Consider the following 15,253-nt stretch of genomic DNA (forward strand, 5'->3'; position numbering starts at 1 on the left):
GTAAGCACAACACCGCATCATGCCGCCATATAAACACGAAAAAAAGGAAAGATAAAGAAGACTTACTAGGCGATCAAAATCTGTCCACTGCTAGCACTGGGATTTCAAGGCACAGTCTGCTCAAAGCCATCTGGCCCATCGGGGTTGGTGTGGTTAAGACACACTAGTTTCTCTGCCTACAGTTCAAAAGGCAGTGATGTGGCAACAACCCATGTCCATCTGCCTTTGATCTCCCCAACCCAAAGCATTAGGTACTCATTCATAGCTGAGACATAAATCCACAACTTCTTGGGAAACAGCCATGTGCTCTAACTAGGAGGAATAGTATAGTCATGTCAGGGCTGGAAATATCCTGGGCCATTCCACATTTGATGCTAGAGCCTCATTATCTAATTTATTTGGGCTTTTAAAGGATTGTCACCTACAATGTTTTGGTTTGTTTTTAAAAAAAGGCTGGTGCCTTGAGCTGGACATGTTTTTCCAGCCATAGTCGATAGCTTCAAAGTTTCTAAAGCCCATGACTAGGACATGCAGATTTATCTTTCATATAACATTAACTTTTGGCAACAACCTAGAAGCTCCTGTCTAATTTTCATTTATTCATATTTTAACCAAGAGGTATTAAAAACACTGGAGAAAATGAACACGGAAACTAGGGCCTCCAAAGTTGTTGTCTAGATTTACCAGTTTTTCAAAGCCATAAATTTTATCCGAAGGCACCATGATATACAAAGAGACAACAGGGTTAAAAAAAAACCAACAGAGGCCACATCTCTCTCTCTCTGAGTATGAGGCACTTATATAGGTTCATTGCATTCTGGTTAGAAGATGATCTATAATAAGTACATCTTCTGACACATTCTGAAATACCAGATGTACTTATTTTTTTCTGGTTTTTATGCTTTATAACAAGCCAGTTTTAATGTCTCTCTCCCTCTCTCCAAGGGAGCGGCTTTGGAACAATTTCTGAATATACTTGGAAAGTGTTGAAATCGTTCAGGGGTGAGATCCATGTCCAGGATGCCACATCCGTGTTTGCTCCTGCTTCCTGAGAAATCCCCTGAGAATTTGCATTCCAAAGAAAGGTATTCATTACTCTAGAGGAACTATTCCAAAAGCATTACACTGAAAAGACTTGAAAGCATCTCGGTTTGCTGTATACTGTAAAGTCTAAATAAAAACGGGTGAATCTTTAAGAATTGGTTAGTTACCTGAGCAAACTGTTTCCATGCACTTGATGATGTCAATTTCCCTGTTCCGGGCCTATACATTGGAGCCAGTGTATAAATTTCTGTGCTGTTTTTCTGTTTGGACCGTAGGAGTGCAAGGGTAATCTTCGTACTCAATCCTGATGGGTTTGGGTTACAAGAACTAATGCACCATGAAGCATAAACAGACGATTTCAGGGTTGTTTGCTGAACAAAACTAGGCTTTGTGTAGTTTAAGAAGCACCAGCTCACAGTTGTGGTAGTGCGTAAACTAGGGAACTGTAGGATTTGCTGGAAGTCTGCGAGATCTGTCAGGAGAATTGTCGAAGTCACCGCTTTCCCACTTGGCTGCGATGCCATTTGTACCAACATACCAAACGGCAATTTCTGTTGCTTGGGTTCATCTTCTATCTGGCTTTCCGCTGATGGCAACCTGGTGGGGCTGAGACTCATGTCAGATGATGCTTCATCTACGTCCAGTTCTTCTGGAGATTCTCGGCCTTCCGAGGTACCACTAGACTTTTGCCCTGGAGAAGCAGAGTCAAAGCTAGGGAGTTTCTCTCTGCTTACTGGGGAAAGCTCAGTGGGAGGCATGTTGGTAGCTGGCGAATCTTGAGATGACGAGGACGGCAACGGAGAGGAGGACGGCACGCTTTCTTTTGGCTCAGTAGTACAGCTCTGCCTAACCAGCTGAGGCTTTTGAGGTCTGGGGAAGCTTTTCTTTATGTCCGAACTGGTGAGTTCTACAGCACTTAGCTCCTCGACAATCTGCCCATACATCTTTTCATCCTTTACTCTCTTTTGTTGCTTGGTTTCCATGAAGAGCTCCAGGCTGCTTGCCGGTGAAAGCATTCGCTTGTTTCCGCCTAGGGTAGAGGCACTATCTGAGCTGGAGGTTAAGCACAATGGGATGGAAGGATCTAAGTTCAGGGACAAGGTCTGTGGTACTTTCCACAACCCTCCATGCTGGCCTAACATCTGCGCTATGTTGAATCCTATGCCGTGCATGGTTGCACTGGTGGCTAATGTCCTTTGAGAAAGAGTTTCGTCGACTTTGCAAATGACAATGGCAGGGCTGCTGCTCTGAGCAAGAATCTGGGAAATGCTTGTGTACATAACACTACCATAGGATGGCACGTGGGTCTGGATCCTGACGGGAACAACTGTGCCCGGTAACGATTGGGCAGGCCCAATATTCTGGGTTTCAAAATCCACCTGTAGCTGTTGTTCAGAAGAGGTATCGGTTGATTTAATGCTACAATCGGGCTGGTATGTTGCAAGTGCATTTTTAGAATACTGTCCTGATGTTCCTGAGTAACGCTGGTAGGTTTGCTCTTTAGCATGCACATAATCAGCAGTTTTCTTTCTGATATGCTCCTGAGCATATTCCAGGTGGTAACCAGGGTGGCTTTCAGTTGAGAAAGGTTGCTTGGAGTAAGTTTTCTGAAGCTGCTGTACAAAATGATGTGGAAAGGGGGACTGAGAGAGTTCCGAAGGCCACAGGGGCTGAGAGGGCAAGTGAACCATGCAGACTGACGGATACGGAAACTGCAACAACGTGTTCTGGAAGGGGAGAAAGGGAACCTTTTCTTGCAGTGCAAATAGATGTTGCTGTTCTGTTGAGTATTTGCTTGGAATATAAGGTGCTTGCGGGATTGAGGAATGGGAAAGTGGAGATAAACTAGTGCTGCGTGGGGGACAAGAACCAGCAGACTGCTTCCCGGAGTCATCTGACTGGACAGAAGAGGGGGAAAGAGGCCAAGCCACGTGGGAAGACCGAAGGCCGGCATGCCCATGCTCCATTTGCTCTTGCTTTATATTTTGTTCCATGCTTGGATCAGCTTGGGAAATCTCCGGAGAACCACTGAAAGAAGCCTGGCGAACCAAAAAGCATTTTTTCCTTTCTCTTGCTGGAGATAAAGAGGTAGGAAGAGGACCTACTGCAGAAGCATGGGTCAGATTCCCGTAGTCAAAGGATTTGCTTCGGATCTCAGGGATTTCGGCAGGGTGGGGACAGGGCATCTGTTCGGACGAGCAGCGCCTCATTTCCTTCTGTTGGTGATGCCCAGGGACAGAGAGTGAGTAACCGCCAGCCGGGACGGTTAAAAACTCAGACTGTTTGCCAAACTCATCCTGCCTTGTTGACGTTACAAACTTGATACTGTCCTCCCTCTCGAAGGACATGGACAAACTGGAACTATGGGACAAATTGCTCTCTTGGCTAGGGCTCCGAGAAAGGCTCGTCCCTGTGGACTCAAAGCTGGACTCTCCAGAGGAGTGCTCCAAGTCAGCCAGCCGCAAGCGTTTCTTCTTCGGAGGTAGCTTCTCGGCCGGCAGCTGAGAAAGGGTTTCGCTCCTCTGTGGCCACTGGAACTCTTCTGCAGGCTTCTCCGGCTCTTTGGCTGGGGCTTCCCTCTCTCTCTCGGGTTTATCGGGCTCCTCCGTCACGCGGATTTCGGGTACCTGTATATTATGCTGGCGAACAAGCCTGGGCTGCATGTGATATGACTGAGAATGTTGGGATGAAGAAGGCTGCTTGCAAACAATGCTGTCAGCGTTTTCCGTTTGTGGGACCCTATCCGGGCTCATTGGGGAATCTGCAATCTCACTTTCACAAGTCTCAGACGACGAATACATCTTATCTTGCTGGCAAACGACAAGCTCTGTAGATTCGGACCTTTCAAATGAGTTGGGCCGGCTTAATGAATTTGTGTGTTGAATGACGGAGATTACGTTGCCTTTTCTGCTCAGGGACTCCGAAGCCTTTTCTTGATCGCTTGTCAAAGAGCATTCTTCTAAACTTGTGGCTGGGCTTCCAGACTGCAGGTGGGATCTGCAAATTTCAAAGCGGTCCGGGTGAGAGTGCACAGAACTGTCGTGGCTTTGGATGGCATATCTGGTCCTTGGCCCTTCCTGGATTTGTAATTTAGGATCAAAATCGCCACTCATGGGGCTGCCAGAAGCACCGCTGCACAGGGATGGGGTGTCTTCCTCATCTCCAACACTCTTTTGTATTCTGCGCTTTCTAGTTTCAAATGTAATGCTATATGTAGAAGACACTGCCTGCAACTGTGCAGATGATTCAGGATAAAATTCTCCCCCTTGCTTTGACCCGCTCAGAGATGGTGTGTCTCTATAGCTTTGCTTCAAAGGCCCATAATCTTCCCATTTCCTGTAGTGCTTCCCAGAGGCGTCCCCCTCATAAAAGGGCCTCTCCCCTGTTAGCAACTTCTTCATGCCCGACCCTTTTTCTCCTACAGTTGACCTGCTGGAAGCAACCATAATGTTCTTTGCTATTCTCCCATGGTACTCTGAATCTGAGTGTCCTTCCTGCAGCGATGGCAGCTCAAAGGCCGCTTGTCGTATTAGCATGCGCTGGTGGGGTGTTCCTATTGTCCCGGGGTAAAACACATCATCGGAACCAGTCATCCTCTCGTCAAATGAATGGCTTCCTCTTAAAGCTGAAGGGACATTCAAGTTGGTTGCAGACGATGTCGGCATGGAGTTGCTTCTAATAAGCGGGTTTGTATCTGCTGGAGGCTCTAGGAGAGATGAATCACTTGGGTGGCTTCCTGGATAAAGGCTTGATTCACTTTTGATGGATGATGTGACATTCTGAGACTGTTTGGATTCCATACTGCTGTCGTTAAAGACTTGGCTACTTTTTATAGTGCTCATTTTGCTTGGATCAATTAGTGCTTCTTTATTTGGAGACATTCGCTCTTCAAGCATCTTCATTTCTAATCTAGGGTTTGTGAGAGGTAGGGGCTCTGCCTTGCCTTTTCTACCCATCGAGCTACGATCCTGATTGGCTGTCGCTAAAGGTTGTGCCATCCTTTGATTAATCCTATAGAATTTTCCAAAGATTATTTCTTCATAAGACTTTGCATTTGTATTTGGTGGGCTTATTTGCTGCTCGGCACTCTCTGAGCGCGAAAAATAACCAGAGTCAGTACTTCCTTTGCTGTGGGGGCTTAAGAGATTTAATGACTGCTCAGAATCCTGCCCTTTTTTCTCAGATAGTCTTAGTGCAAGTCGCTGCTTAACTGTATGAGAGTCATCAGACTTACTAATTAATGTGTTTTGCAGATTGTCAGATCCAATGTGTGGGGAGCTTTCACATGGTAACTGCACACCACTTTTGGGAATAATCAAAATGGGGACTTTCATTGGGCCTCCCAGGGATTCTTCTATGGATGAGTGAAAGCCACTTCTGCTACCGATGTCCAATGGAATCTGCGGAACGGGGCTCAGTTTGTCAGAACCTTCGACAAATAACGAAGTCTCTTCATCAGTATCTGTACTCTGCTCGCCATCTGAATGTATCTCTGCCTCCACGTCGATAAAACTGGCGTCTAGGTCCAATTTAGATACAGCCGACTCTGTGAAAGGTACTAATCCCGCTTTGATCGCATGGGCATGCGATTTCCTGTGCTTGTATAAATTGCTCTTTGTCTTAAACGAGAAGCCGCAAGGGACACAAGGGTATGGACGTTCCCCAGTGTGAGACCGAATATGTTTCTTAAGTACACTAGGTTTGGCACAAGCCCGGCTGCAGTACGGGCAAATGTATTTGCCAGGCTTTTTGGGTTTGTGTTCTTTCTTATGACCATCTTCCGACTGTTGCTCTATACACTTCTGAGAATACTGGCTATAAGCAGGGTTCAGACTCGAAATCTTCTTCCTGGAGTAGCTTCCGCTATGGCCATGCACGTGAAATGGAAACAAGTCCTCGGAGGCAACCGGCTGCAGGTGGCCAGGAAACTGCCATTTGTGGCCTTCTAGGCTCTGATGCGGCTTCAGGTTGTGCAGGAATCCTTGTGGCAATGAATGCTGGGGGAAAGAAAGCGAATGTTGACATGAGTAAGGACTCGGAAGGTGCTGCGGGTATTGCTTGTCTGTGGCTTGCTGGGCAACGTCGCTAGATGACACTCCTTTCCCAGAACTGAAAAGCTGTGCAGATGCCGGGTCCGCCATGTGCTCGGGGTCCCTTTGTGTCTGTCCTTCCAGGCTGCCAAGTGCGCTCATCTTAACATTAGCCGAATGTTCCTGCCTCCATCTACTTGGTACTTTAGCTGTTTCTCCAGACCTTGAGGTAGCATTTTGCCCTACAGCTGTATCTCCGGAGTCCATTTTGTCGCGCAAGGTCTTAAGTGCTAGTTCACTCGAAAGCTGTTCAGGCACATGAAGTTTCTCCAGTGCTGTGCTTTTTTAAAGTTAAGTTGCTCCCATTTCTCCAGAGCTGTTCCAAGTTCACAGACTTCTCTTTCTCTGTGGAACGGTCCACGCAGTAGTCTTATAGGCATTAGATCTTTCGTAGCTCTATGCTAAAAAAAAAGTTAATTGTCACACAGTTCTGTTCATGGCAGGAAGTGTCTCTGAACAGTTTTATTATACATCCATCAAGACTTGCTGTGGCATTTGAACATTATCCATGGTTTTTAAGTGTTCAGAAGAAGAATGATCCAGGGGGATATATTTGCTCGTCAACTAAAGCAGGGTTCTAGACATTCCTCCCAAAAAGATGCAGTAGTCTGTAAGAGAGAAAGTTAAAAAAGAGAGATCAATGCAACAAAATATTTAAGAAACGTTCAATTGAGTGAATGAGGCTGGGACTAGATGTTCTCCGAGTCACTTGGTTGTTGCTGAAAGCAGCTGTCTCCCACCTCTTCCTCCTTTTTCCCTCATGATATTCAACAAACCAATGTGGTGTGCAGTGGTTAGAGTGCTGGACTAGGACCTGGGGGATCAGGGTTCAACTCCCCACTCAGCCATGTAGTCTCATGGGTGTCCTTGGGCCAGTCACCAACTCTCAGCCTAACCTACCTCACAGGTCTATTGTGAGGATAATATGGAGGGGATAATATGGACCATGAGCACAACCTTGAACTCTTTGGAAAAAAGGTGGGATATAAATGTAATAAGGATTTTCTTTAAAATGAAAATAAAATGGAAAGTGTGTGATGCAGCATTACTGAGCTCTGATTTTCCCGAACCTTGCTTCCACTTGATAACAGCTGCTTGGAGGTGCCAAAAAGCTCACAACATCATGCCGCTAGATGTTACAGAGGAAGGAGAGACCAAGGACCACTGTTTACAGCAATAACCATGCAGCTTCCACAATGTCTAGTTCTGGCCTGATACCACCAAATATATTTATTAAGAAACAGTGCTTCCACTCAACCTATCTGTGCAGACAATATATGGAGAAAATCCTAAAAACAATCAAGCAATGGCTCAAATGGAAGTTTGTGAAGTTGCAAAAAAAAAGGTTTGTTTGGGTTTTTGTTTTAAAAATGAAATGACATGGATTGGAATAATATATTATTATTATTATTATTATTATTATTATTATTATTATTATTATTATTAATACCCTCTGGGCGGCTTCCAACAAAAGATTAAAAATACATTAAAACATCAGTTATTAAAAACTTCCCTAAATAGGGCTGCCTTCAGATGTCTTCCAAATGTCAGATAGTTGTTTATTTCTTTGACATCTGATGAGAGGGCGTTCCACATGGAGGGCGCCACTACCGAGAAGGCCCTCTGCCTGGTTCCCTGTAGCTTTGCTTCTCGCAATGAGGAAACCGCCAGAAGGCCCTTGGCACTGGACCTCAGTGTCTGGGTTGAACGATGGGGGTGGAGACGCTCCTTCAGGTATACTGGGCCGAGGCCGTTTAGGGCTTTAAAGGTCAGCACCAACACTTTGAATTGTGCTCGGAAACATACTGGAAGCCAATGTAGGTATTTCAAGACCAGTATTATGTGGTCTCGGGAGCTGTTCCCAGTCACCAGTCTAGCTGCCATATTCTGGATTAGTTGTAGTTTCCGGGTCACCTTCAAAGGTAGCACCACGTAGAGTGTGTTTCAGTAGTCCAAGCGGGAGATAACCAGAGCACGCACCACTTTGGCAAGACAGTCCACAGGCAGGTAGGGTCTCACCTTGCATACCAGATAGAGCTGGTAGACAGCTGCCCTGGACACAGAATTGGAAACCACACCAGTAAGCATATATTATCTGTGGAACAATAGCAGTAATTGTGATGGGCAGCAGGACTACCTCATGTCAGAAGCAGCAAAATGATATAGTGCTGGAAGGGACTATGGGAGATAACAACCAACTAAAAGATACCGTATTTTTCTATAAGACACACCAGACCATAAGACGCACCTAGTTTTTGGAGGAGGAAAACAAGAAAAAAAGTATTCTGAATCCCAGAAGCCAGAACAGCAAGAGGGATCTGGCTTCTGGGATAGCCTCTTGCTGTTCTGGCTTCTGAGATAGCCAGGTGAAGCCTCTTCAGGGCAGCGGGATGAAGGCTCCCCCAAGAGCCACGCTCCCTTTAAAGAGCGTGTGGAGCGTGTGTGCGGCTCTTGAGGGCTTTCCCACTTACTTTTTAGGAGGGGGAAAGTGTGTCTTATAGAGCGAAAAATACAGTACTCTGAATAGACCTGCTGAAAGTCCATTAGTTCTAGAGGGTCTACTCTAAGAAGGATCATCTCTGTGTTTCTACCTGGCTCACAAAGTAGGAAGGAGAAGCTATGTGTCCTGTTGGCTTTTAAGGGAAGGTGATTACAAGATATGCATGTGCAAATCTTGTTCTTGTGGCTCCCTACTCATATCCACACAGATTAGGTCATGCTAGGTCCAACCTACGTGTGACATACAGATCCATGCAGCAATCTCGTGATGTTTTAAAATTTTACTGAAAAGCAGCAGCAGGGGGCACCAAACTAGACCCTTTCCACTGCGGATTCTATTCCCAGTCTAAATCCCCTACAAACTGCAGTTAGCCCACAGCCGCTCTGTTCCAATTCAGAGCCCCTAATATATGATTTAACATGTAAAAAATTAATATACCAGAAATTTAGCCCATACATTAGCCTAGTTTGGTCCTTACAACTTATGCAGCAGCATCCAGTGCCAGCCTGTTTGTGGAAGATCTGCAGCTAGCAAGATTCTTTGCAAGTCTTTGAATGCAGAATATGCAAAACTATCAAACAACTAAGGCAATTACTAGATCAGGCCATTGGCATCTAACTCCAAAAAGCTGCATATGTCTAAGTTTTGCTTAAACAGTTTCTGCTTGTTTTCCACATAAATAGAAGAGCCATGATACATGCTACCAAGGATAGGATATCTTCATTTTGTTTTGAAATCTTTCCTGTTCTAGTCCCAGAGCAAAGGATATCTTTAATTTGAATATTGTTGTTTTTAAAGTTACCTGCATCTTCTTGGCATCTACTGTACATGACTATCTTGAAGCTTCCTAGAGAGAAAGAAAAAAACAAAATAAAAATAATTAGGAAAATGTTAAAAATCTATATGGACCTTGCACAAAGAGAGAGAGGGAGAGCTATTTTAAAATTGTTCCAGTGCTTATCCATCTTCAATGAACAGAAACTGTTTGGGGGTTTTTTTGGGAGGGGGAACGGACACATGACCTTCTATTCTGAAGAATATGGTTTTTTTAAAAAAGTCCTAGCCAATATAGCTTTTTATGTTACACCTTTGAGTATACAGTCAAGAAACTCCAATATCTCTGCCACTGGCCTCCCCAGCAGTGCTAAATAAGGAAATGAAGCCGCTGTATAGTGAGTCCAGGATGGGGGATGAGAGACAAAAATGATAGAATAAACAAGGTATGGAGGAGGGGAAAGACCTCTGCAGGAGATCAGTTCTTACCTGTGTTGAGGTAGGCAGTGGGGAGAGAGAACTGGGGAAGGCTAAAGCGATGAAAAGATGAGGAGAAAGAGGAAGAGAGAGGGAGGGAGGGAGGGAACAGGTAGAAAGGAGAGCGCAATGCAATTCTGCAACATTGCAAATCCCACCTACATTTGTCTGTGGCTCCACATACTTTTGGGTCTAGATCAGCCCCCCCCCCCATTGGTTGAAACTCTGTTTTCCCAGTAGTTAAAATGTCCTCAATGGGAAAAAGGCCCCACACCCCTGTCACAAAAGGAATGTCTGTTCAAAAGGATGGGAGAAATCAATAAATTATTTTTGCACCATACTTATTATGTTTCTTCATATAAAGAACAGATGTTGGCTTACAAATAATTTTCAAATTGCAATGTACAAAATACTGGCTTCATTAATAAGCTAATTAATTATCTCACTAGCCAAGCACCAAATAAATAAAAAGGCACAGTTGCTTGGGGGAGGGAACTGACTCTGAAGAAAGCCAGATGGTTACGAGCAAAATAACGATGCTATTACATAAATAAAGGAAATAACATCTTTCCTTCTTACCAAATATCTCTGTCAGCCACAGTGATGAAAATGTCAAAAGCAGCAAGAATCCTGCCAATTCTATAGCTGCCCTGGTAAACAAACTGACCGCAATCTAACAAGAGGGACCCACATGGGGCAGGTCAAATACAAAAGACAGGGTAGAGAATCGCCTCACGTGCAACAGTGTGCCTCGCTCAGGCAGTTCTCCATTTCAAAGATCTGCAAATGCAGCAGCAGGATGGGTCCCCATCTTCCCTCTTCAGACGTCCCACTTTCTCCATCCCACTAACCATTTATTCAGTGTACACACTCCCATTTACTCTGCAGCCACTGGTATGGGAAGTGGAGCATGCAAGATGTTAGCCACAATCCACATCCACCCTGTATCTGTCCTGCATTTGGGTGAGTTCCCCACCACCACCACCACCACTACCAAAACCAGCTTCAATCCCCACCTGGTTAAGAGAGCAACCTAGGTGTGTTTAAAATGTTGTTGTAGTAGTAGTAGTAGTAGTAGTAGTAGTAGTAATAATACCCCACCCATCTGTCTGGGTTTCCCCATGCCACTCTGGGCAGCTTACAGCATATATAAAAACATAGTAAAACATCAAGCATTAAAACCTTTCCAATACAGGGCTGCCTTCAGATGTCTTCTAAAAGTTGTGTAGTTTTTTTATGTCCTTGACATCTGAAGGAAGGGCGTTCCACAGGGAGGGCACCGCTACACAGCCCAAGTTCCAGGAAGGCCTCAGTCAAGCTAATTCGTCCACAGTCACCATCGGTACCACTAATAAGCTTTGTTTCACCCATTTTTATCATGGCTGGTTAACTCAGGTGGGGTCAAATGCACCCTGACAGCACTTCCTAAAACTTTTATGTCTGCCTTTCACAACCATTAGCACAGCTGGGTGTTTTTTGTTTTGTTTTGGGCCCTCTTATGGGACTGAGGTCACTTTGCTTGTCTTGATGGACGGGTTTTACCCATAATTTTATTATCAACTGAATTGCTTTAATGGAAAAAGTGCCGTTTTAGTAGTGGTTCCCATACCTTTGAACAGCCTGCTTTCAGAGGTTCATCTGCCTCCATGTAGCAGGTCTCCATAAGTCAAGTGCTGCATGCTGTGCCTATAGCATCCACTAGAAGTTACCTGTGCACACTGTCACAATCTGATGGAGAGTCTCTCTGCTTCTGCCAGTTGTGCCTGGCAGCAGTGTGTGTGTGGCGGGGGACGGGGGGGTTACCATAGCTCAGTGACAGGAAAGGTATCCAGTTCAAATAGTCTGACCTGGTACGAGGCATCTAACATTCTGACTAACACACAAGGTTCTCCAAGTGACAGTCAGGCAACCCCAAGCAGTATAACATTTGGACTTCAAATTGCAAACCTTTAATAAGAGGAGGGTCTGGTATTCTACTCTTTTCATCAAGCATTATTAAGAAACAAAGTGAAAACTTTCTTTGGATCTCCCAGTGATGGAGTAGTATTTATTTTACCAGATCATATACATTTCATTTCAGATGTTCAATATTTGCTAATAAAGCAGGGTAGAGAGAGGTTATAAGTCTCTTGTGGTTGTGGCTTTGTAGCTGGCAGTCTACACTGTTTCCCAAGTTTTTCCATGTAGGAATGTAATTTCCAGGACTTTTCACTGGCTCTTCATGAAAGATTGAATGGTTGTGTGTTACACACACACACACACACACACACACACACACACACACGTTATACCAGCTCATTAGCTCATATAGAATCCTTTTCCACATGCAGAATGAACTCAACCAGGAGAAACTTTTTAAATGTAGAAAAGGGTACATTCTACCTCCAAAACTTACTGAGTTTCCATTACTTGAATATTTTTAAGTTACAGATAGGTAGCCGTGTTGGTCTGCCATAGTCAAAATAAAAAAAAAAAATCCTTCCTGTAGCACCTTAAAGACCAACTAATAGTTGGTCTTTAAGGTGTGCTACAGGAAGGAATTTTTTTTTTATTTTGAATATTTTTAAGTTCTTCCATGCTAGAAAAACCAAAACAACACAATTCATTAAGCTTAGAGAAAGTGATTTTCCCAAAGTTGCAAAGCATGTTCCGAGACCAAGTGGGGATATGAACTTCAGCGTCCCAAATGCCTGGCCATCATACTAGCAACTGCACTACACTGGCTCTATCACAGGCTTGTTCGTAAATATTTACATACAGGCAGCAACCATTTTGGGCGCGTCCAATATGTGAGCAACCACACGCATCACGCTGAACCTGGAAGTGACCCAAAAATGTCACCAAAAAGGGGTGGAACGGGGTGGCCTTACACAGGCCTTGCTGATGTATGCAAAGGCCTGGAACGTAGCAAATCGGTCACTACCTGTATATGTTTGCTCATCTGTGTTATATATGCTGCTCCATCTAACTAGATGCTGGTTTTCTGAAGCAAATCGTATATTAAAAACTACACTAGATATATTTGATTTGGGACTCTTTTGCATGTTATTTGTCGACAAAGGCACATCTGCCAAAATGCGCACATGGGAAAGGGCAATCTGATGCAATTACACCCATGCTGCATGGCTATGTGACATGTTCACATGCAATGTGTGAAGCAGCCCTTGTGCCTTGCTGCTGAGCCGAGCTCTGCCACTCAGAAACATTTAAGAGAAATCAGCATGCATATGTCTATTCTCTTCTCTCTTCCACATTTTAGGGCGCCCTGAGATGGTGAATCACTACAAGCCAGTCTTCTTGCTTGTTTCCTCAAAAGACACACAATAGTTGCAAAAATAGTTCATGCAAATGAAGCTCCTACAGCGTCAGCAGCCAGATGAGCGTGGGTGATCAGAGAAGACTCTGCAGTTGCAAAGAGCAAACTGTTTAAGGAGAGCAGTTGTCTTTTTTTGCCGGGTAGTGGGGGGGGGGAGAGAGAGAGAGTTTGCCCTTGCTGTTCACTGTTATATTAAGCTTTGTTCCAAAAACCACCCATTTGCAATGCAATGATAAATGACACCTGACAAGATCTGACCCTCCTTTCCTACTAACACAGGAAGCAGTGCATTGCTGAGAACTGAAGGTACACTGGAGGTGTCATTAAAAAATAAAGGCAAGCATAAAATCTAAATATAACCAGGACTACCCACTGGGTATGACTGTATTCATATTTTTAGCAAGTCTAACACTTGATGTTTTAGGTGGTGTTTTTTTTTAACCTCACCTATTTGCAAAGCCGCATCCTGGTTTTCAATATACTTGTCTGCTTGCTCAGTTACATTCTTATACATGACAGTTTCTCTGTGGTGCTGCTAAGTACAGTGACACTGGTGTATCTAACAAGCATCGTTGAGATCTATGCTAACTAACGCTCCTGCAATTGTCACTTTTCACTCTCTCTCTCTCTTTTTTTGCAGGAGAAAAAGATAAACATCCACATTACTTCTAGATATCTCTAAAGAACCAGGGAACAGCTACGTATTACAAAATTCAGATAAGAAAGCTAACTGAGCTAAGGAACAAAGGCTAACAAACATAAAAATCTAGTGCCTTTTCAAAAACGAACACCTAACAAGTCCAGCTGCAAATCATAAAGGTATTATATACTAGACGACAGCAGGCTACAAAACAAGAGAAGTATCGAGAAAATTCTACCTGAGTGGGCTGAAGCAGTCTGATGTATTTCCATCTCTGAAGCTAGGCCCCAGGTAGTAAAAGGGTGAGGCACCTCTTGGGGACACCCTCTCATCACCCCACCCTGGCCTCCTCATAGAGAAGATCGAGTTGCAAATGCATCAATCAAATAAGGAACAAATGTTAAGTTCAGGTGGTTCAAGGCATGCCCCCACGCGACTGAGGGAGAGGAAGGAAGAATGTCACCAACCCATATGACTAGGTCTTTCCACTTCCACCTATGGCCTATAATTAGAACAGAGGTAGTCAACTTAGTTCAGTGAAGGGCCAGACTGCAGCGGAAGGAACTGTGAAGAGAGGCACAGATTTGTCATACTGCACATGTAGTAAGGTCACAGAAATTCACATAAAGATTTTTTCTGAATGTGGGCACACTCATCTCCAAAGAAACTGTATTTAGTTTCCTTCTGCTGCCTCCAGTCATCCAGAAGCGATGTACTGTATATGTCTCAAGAGAACACCCCCTGGAAAATCCAGAGTGGTTCACAAATCTGAATCCCTTCTTCCCATGGCAGCAGGTAACTTTTCCTCAGAACCAAACATGTGGTTTCCCCTCTTCCCTGGACATAACATTTTTAGCACATGGTCTGTTTTCTAGGAGTGGAAGCAGCTTATCGACAGGTTTCCAATTGCCCTCATTCATTTCCTTCTCCCACACCCACCAGCACCATCTTCTTGGACTGTCCTCTTCCTGCACCCTCTCCTTCCTCTTCCAGACCACATGATGCTACTTTCTACCTGCTGCTTCCTGTACCTGGCAAGCCTCATGCTCTCTCCTGTCCTCAAATCCATAACATGTGGAGCCAAACACTAATCCATTCATGGCAATGTTACCATCCTCCAGCTCTCTCTATTCCTCTGACAGGTCAGGCAATGTTTAGAGAGGGTATCCGGACTGTCAGATAAGAGCCGCAACCTCTTGCTTCATTCCCAATTCCCTTTCTCTAGGCCTCCCTTATTGCTGAGGACTTGTTCGGATGGAACCCTGTACATGGCTGAAGACTATGTGCAATCTAGCTTTGCTCTGAGCAATGAAGGTGTCATGGTGGTCATGAGAGAGAGCTGTTGTGTGAGTAAGTGATGATCCCAGCCCATGCCAATCACAAGTAGCATTGTGTGTGAATGGTTCCTAACC

The 15,253-nt window shown here is 44.5% G+C and overlaps 1 protein-coding gene and 1 long non-coding RNA gene across 6 annotated transcripts in view; one reads left to right on the forward strand and one right to left on the reverse strand.

Annotated features, from left to right (window-relative positions):
* The window catches only part of HIVEP2 (HIVEP zinc finger 2), a 136,375-nt gene that overhangs the window by 12,179 nt on the left and 108,943 nt on the right, over positions 1–15,253 (reverse strand). For all 5 annotated transcript variants that reach the window (XM_081186262.1, XM_081186265.1, XM_081186261.1 and 2 more), the window contains 2 exons: positions 9,437–9,481; positions 1,212–6,742 (listed from right to left, as the gene is read on the reverse strand). In XM_081186262.1, coding sequence (XP_081042388.1) covers positions 1,212–6,341 — 5,130 coding nt within the window. In that variant the 5' untranslated portion in view covers positions 6,342–6,742; positions 9,437–9,481. The remainder of the gene's footprint in view (positions 1–1,211; positions 6,743–9,436; positions 9,482–15,253) is intronic.
* On the forward strand, positions 67–7,433 carry LOC308582841. The gene is made up of 2 exons (XR_014005912.1): positions 67–1,085; positions 7,226–7,433. It is a non-coding gene; the product is annotated as an uncharacterized lncRNA (long non-coding RNA).

The sequence above is a fragment of the Podarcis bocagei genome (genome assembly GCF_964188305.1).
Source record: "Podarcis bocagei genome assembly, chromosome: 3".
NCBI classification, from domain to species: Eukaryota; Metazoa; Chordata; class Lepidosauria; order Squamata; family Lacertidae; genus Podarcis; species Podarcis bocagei.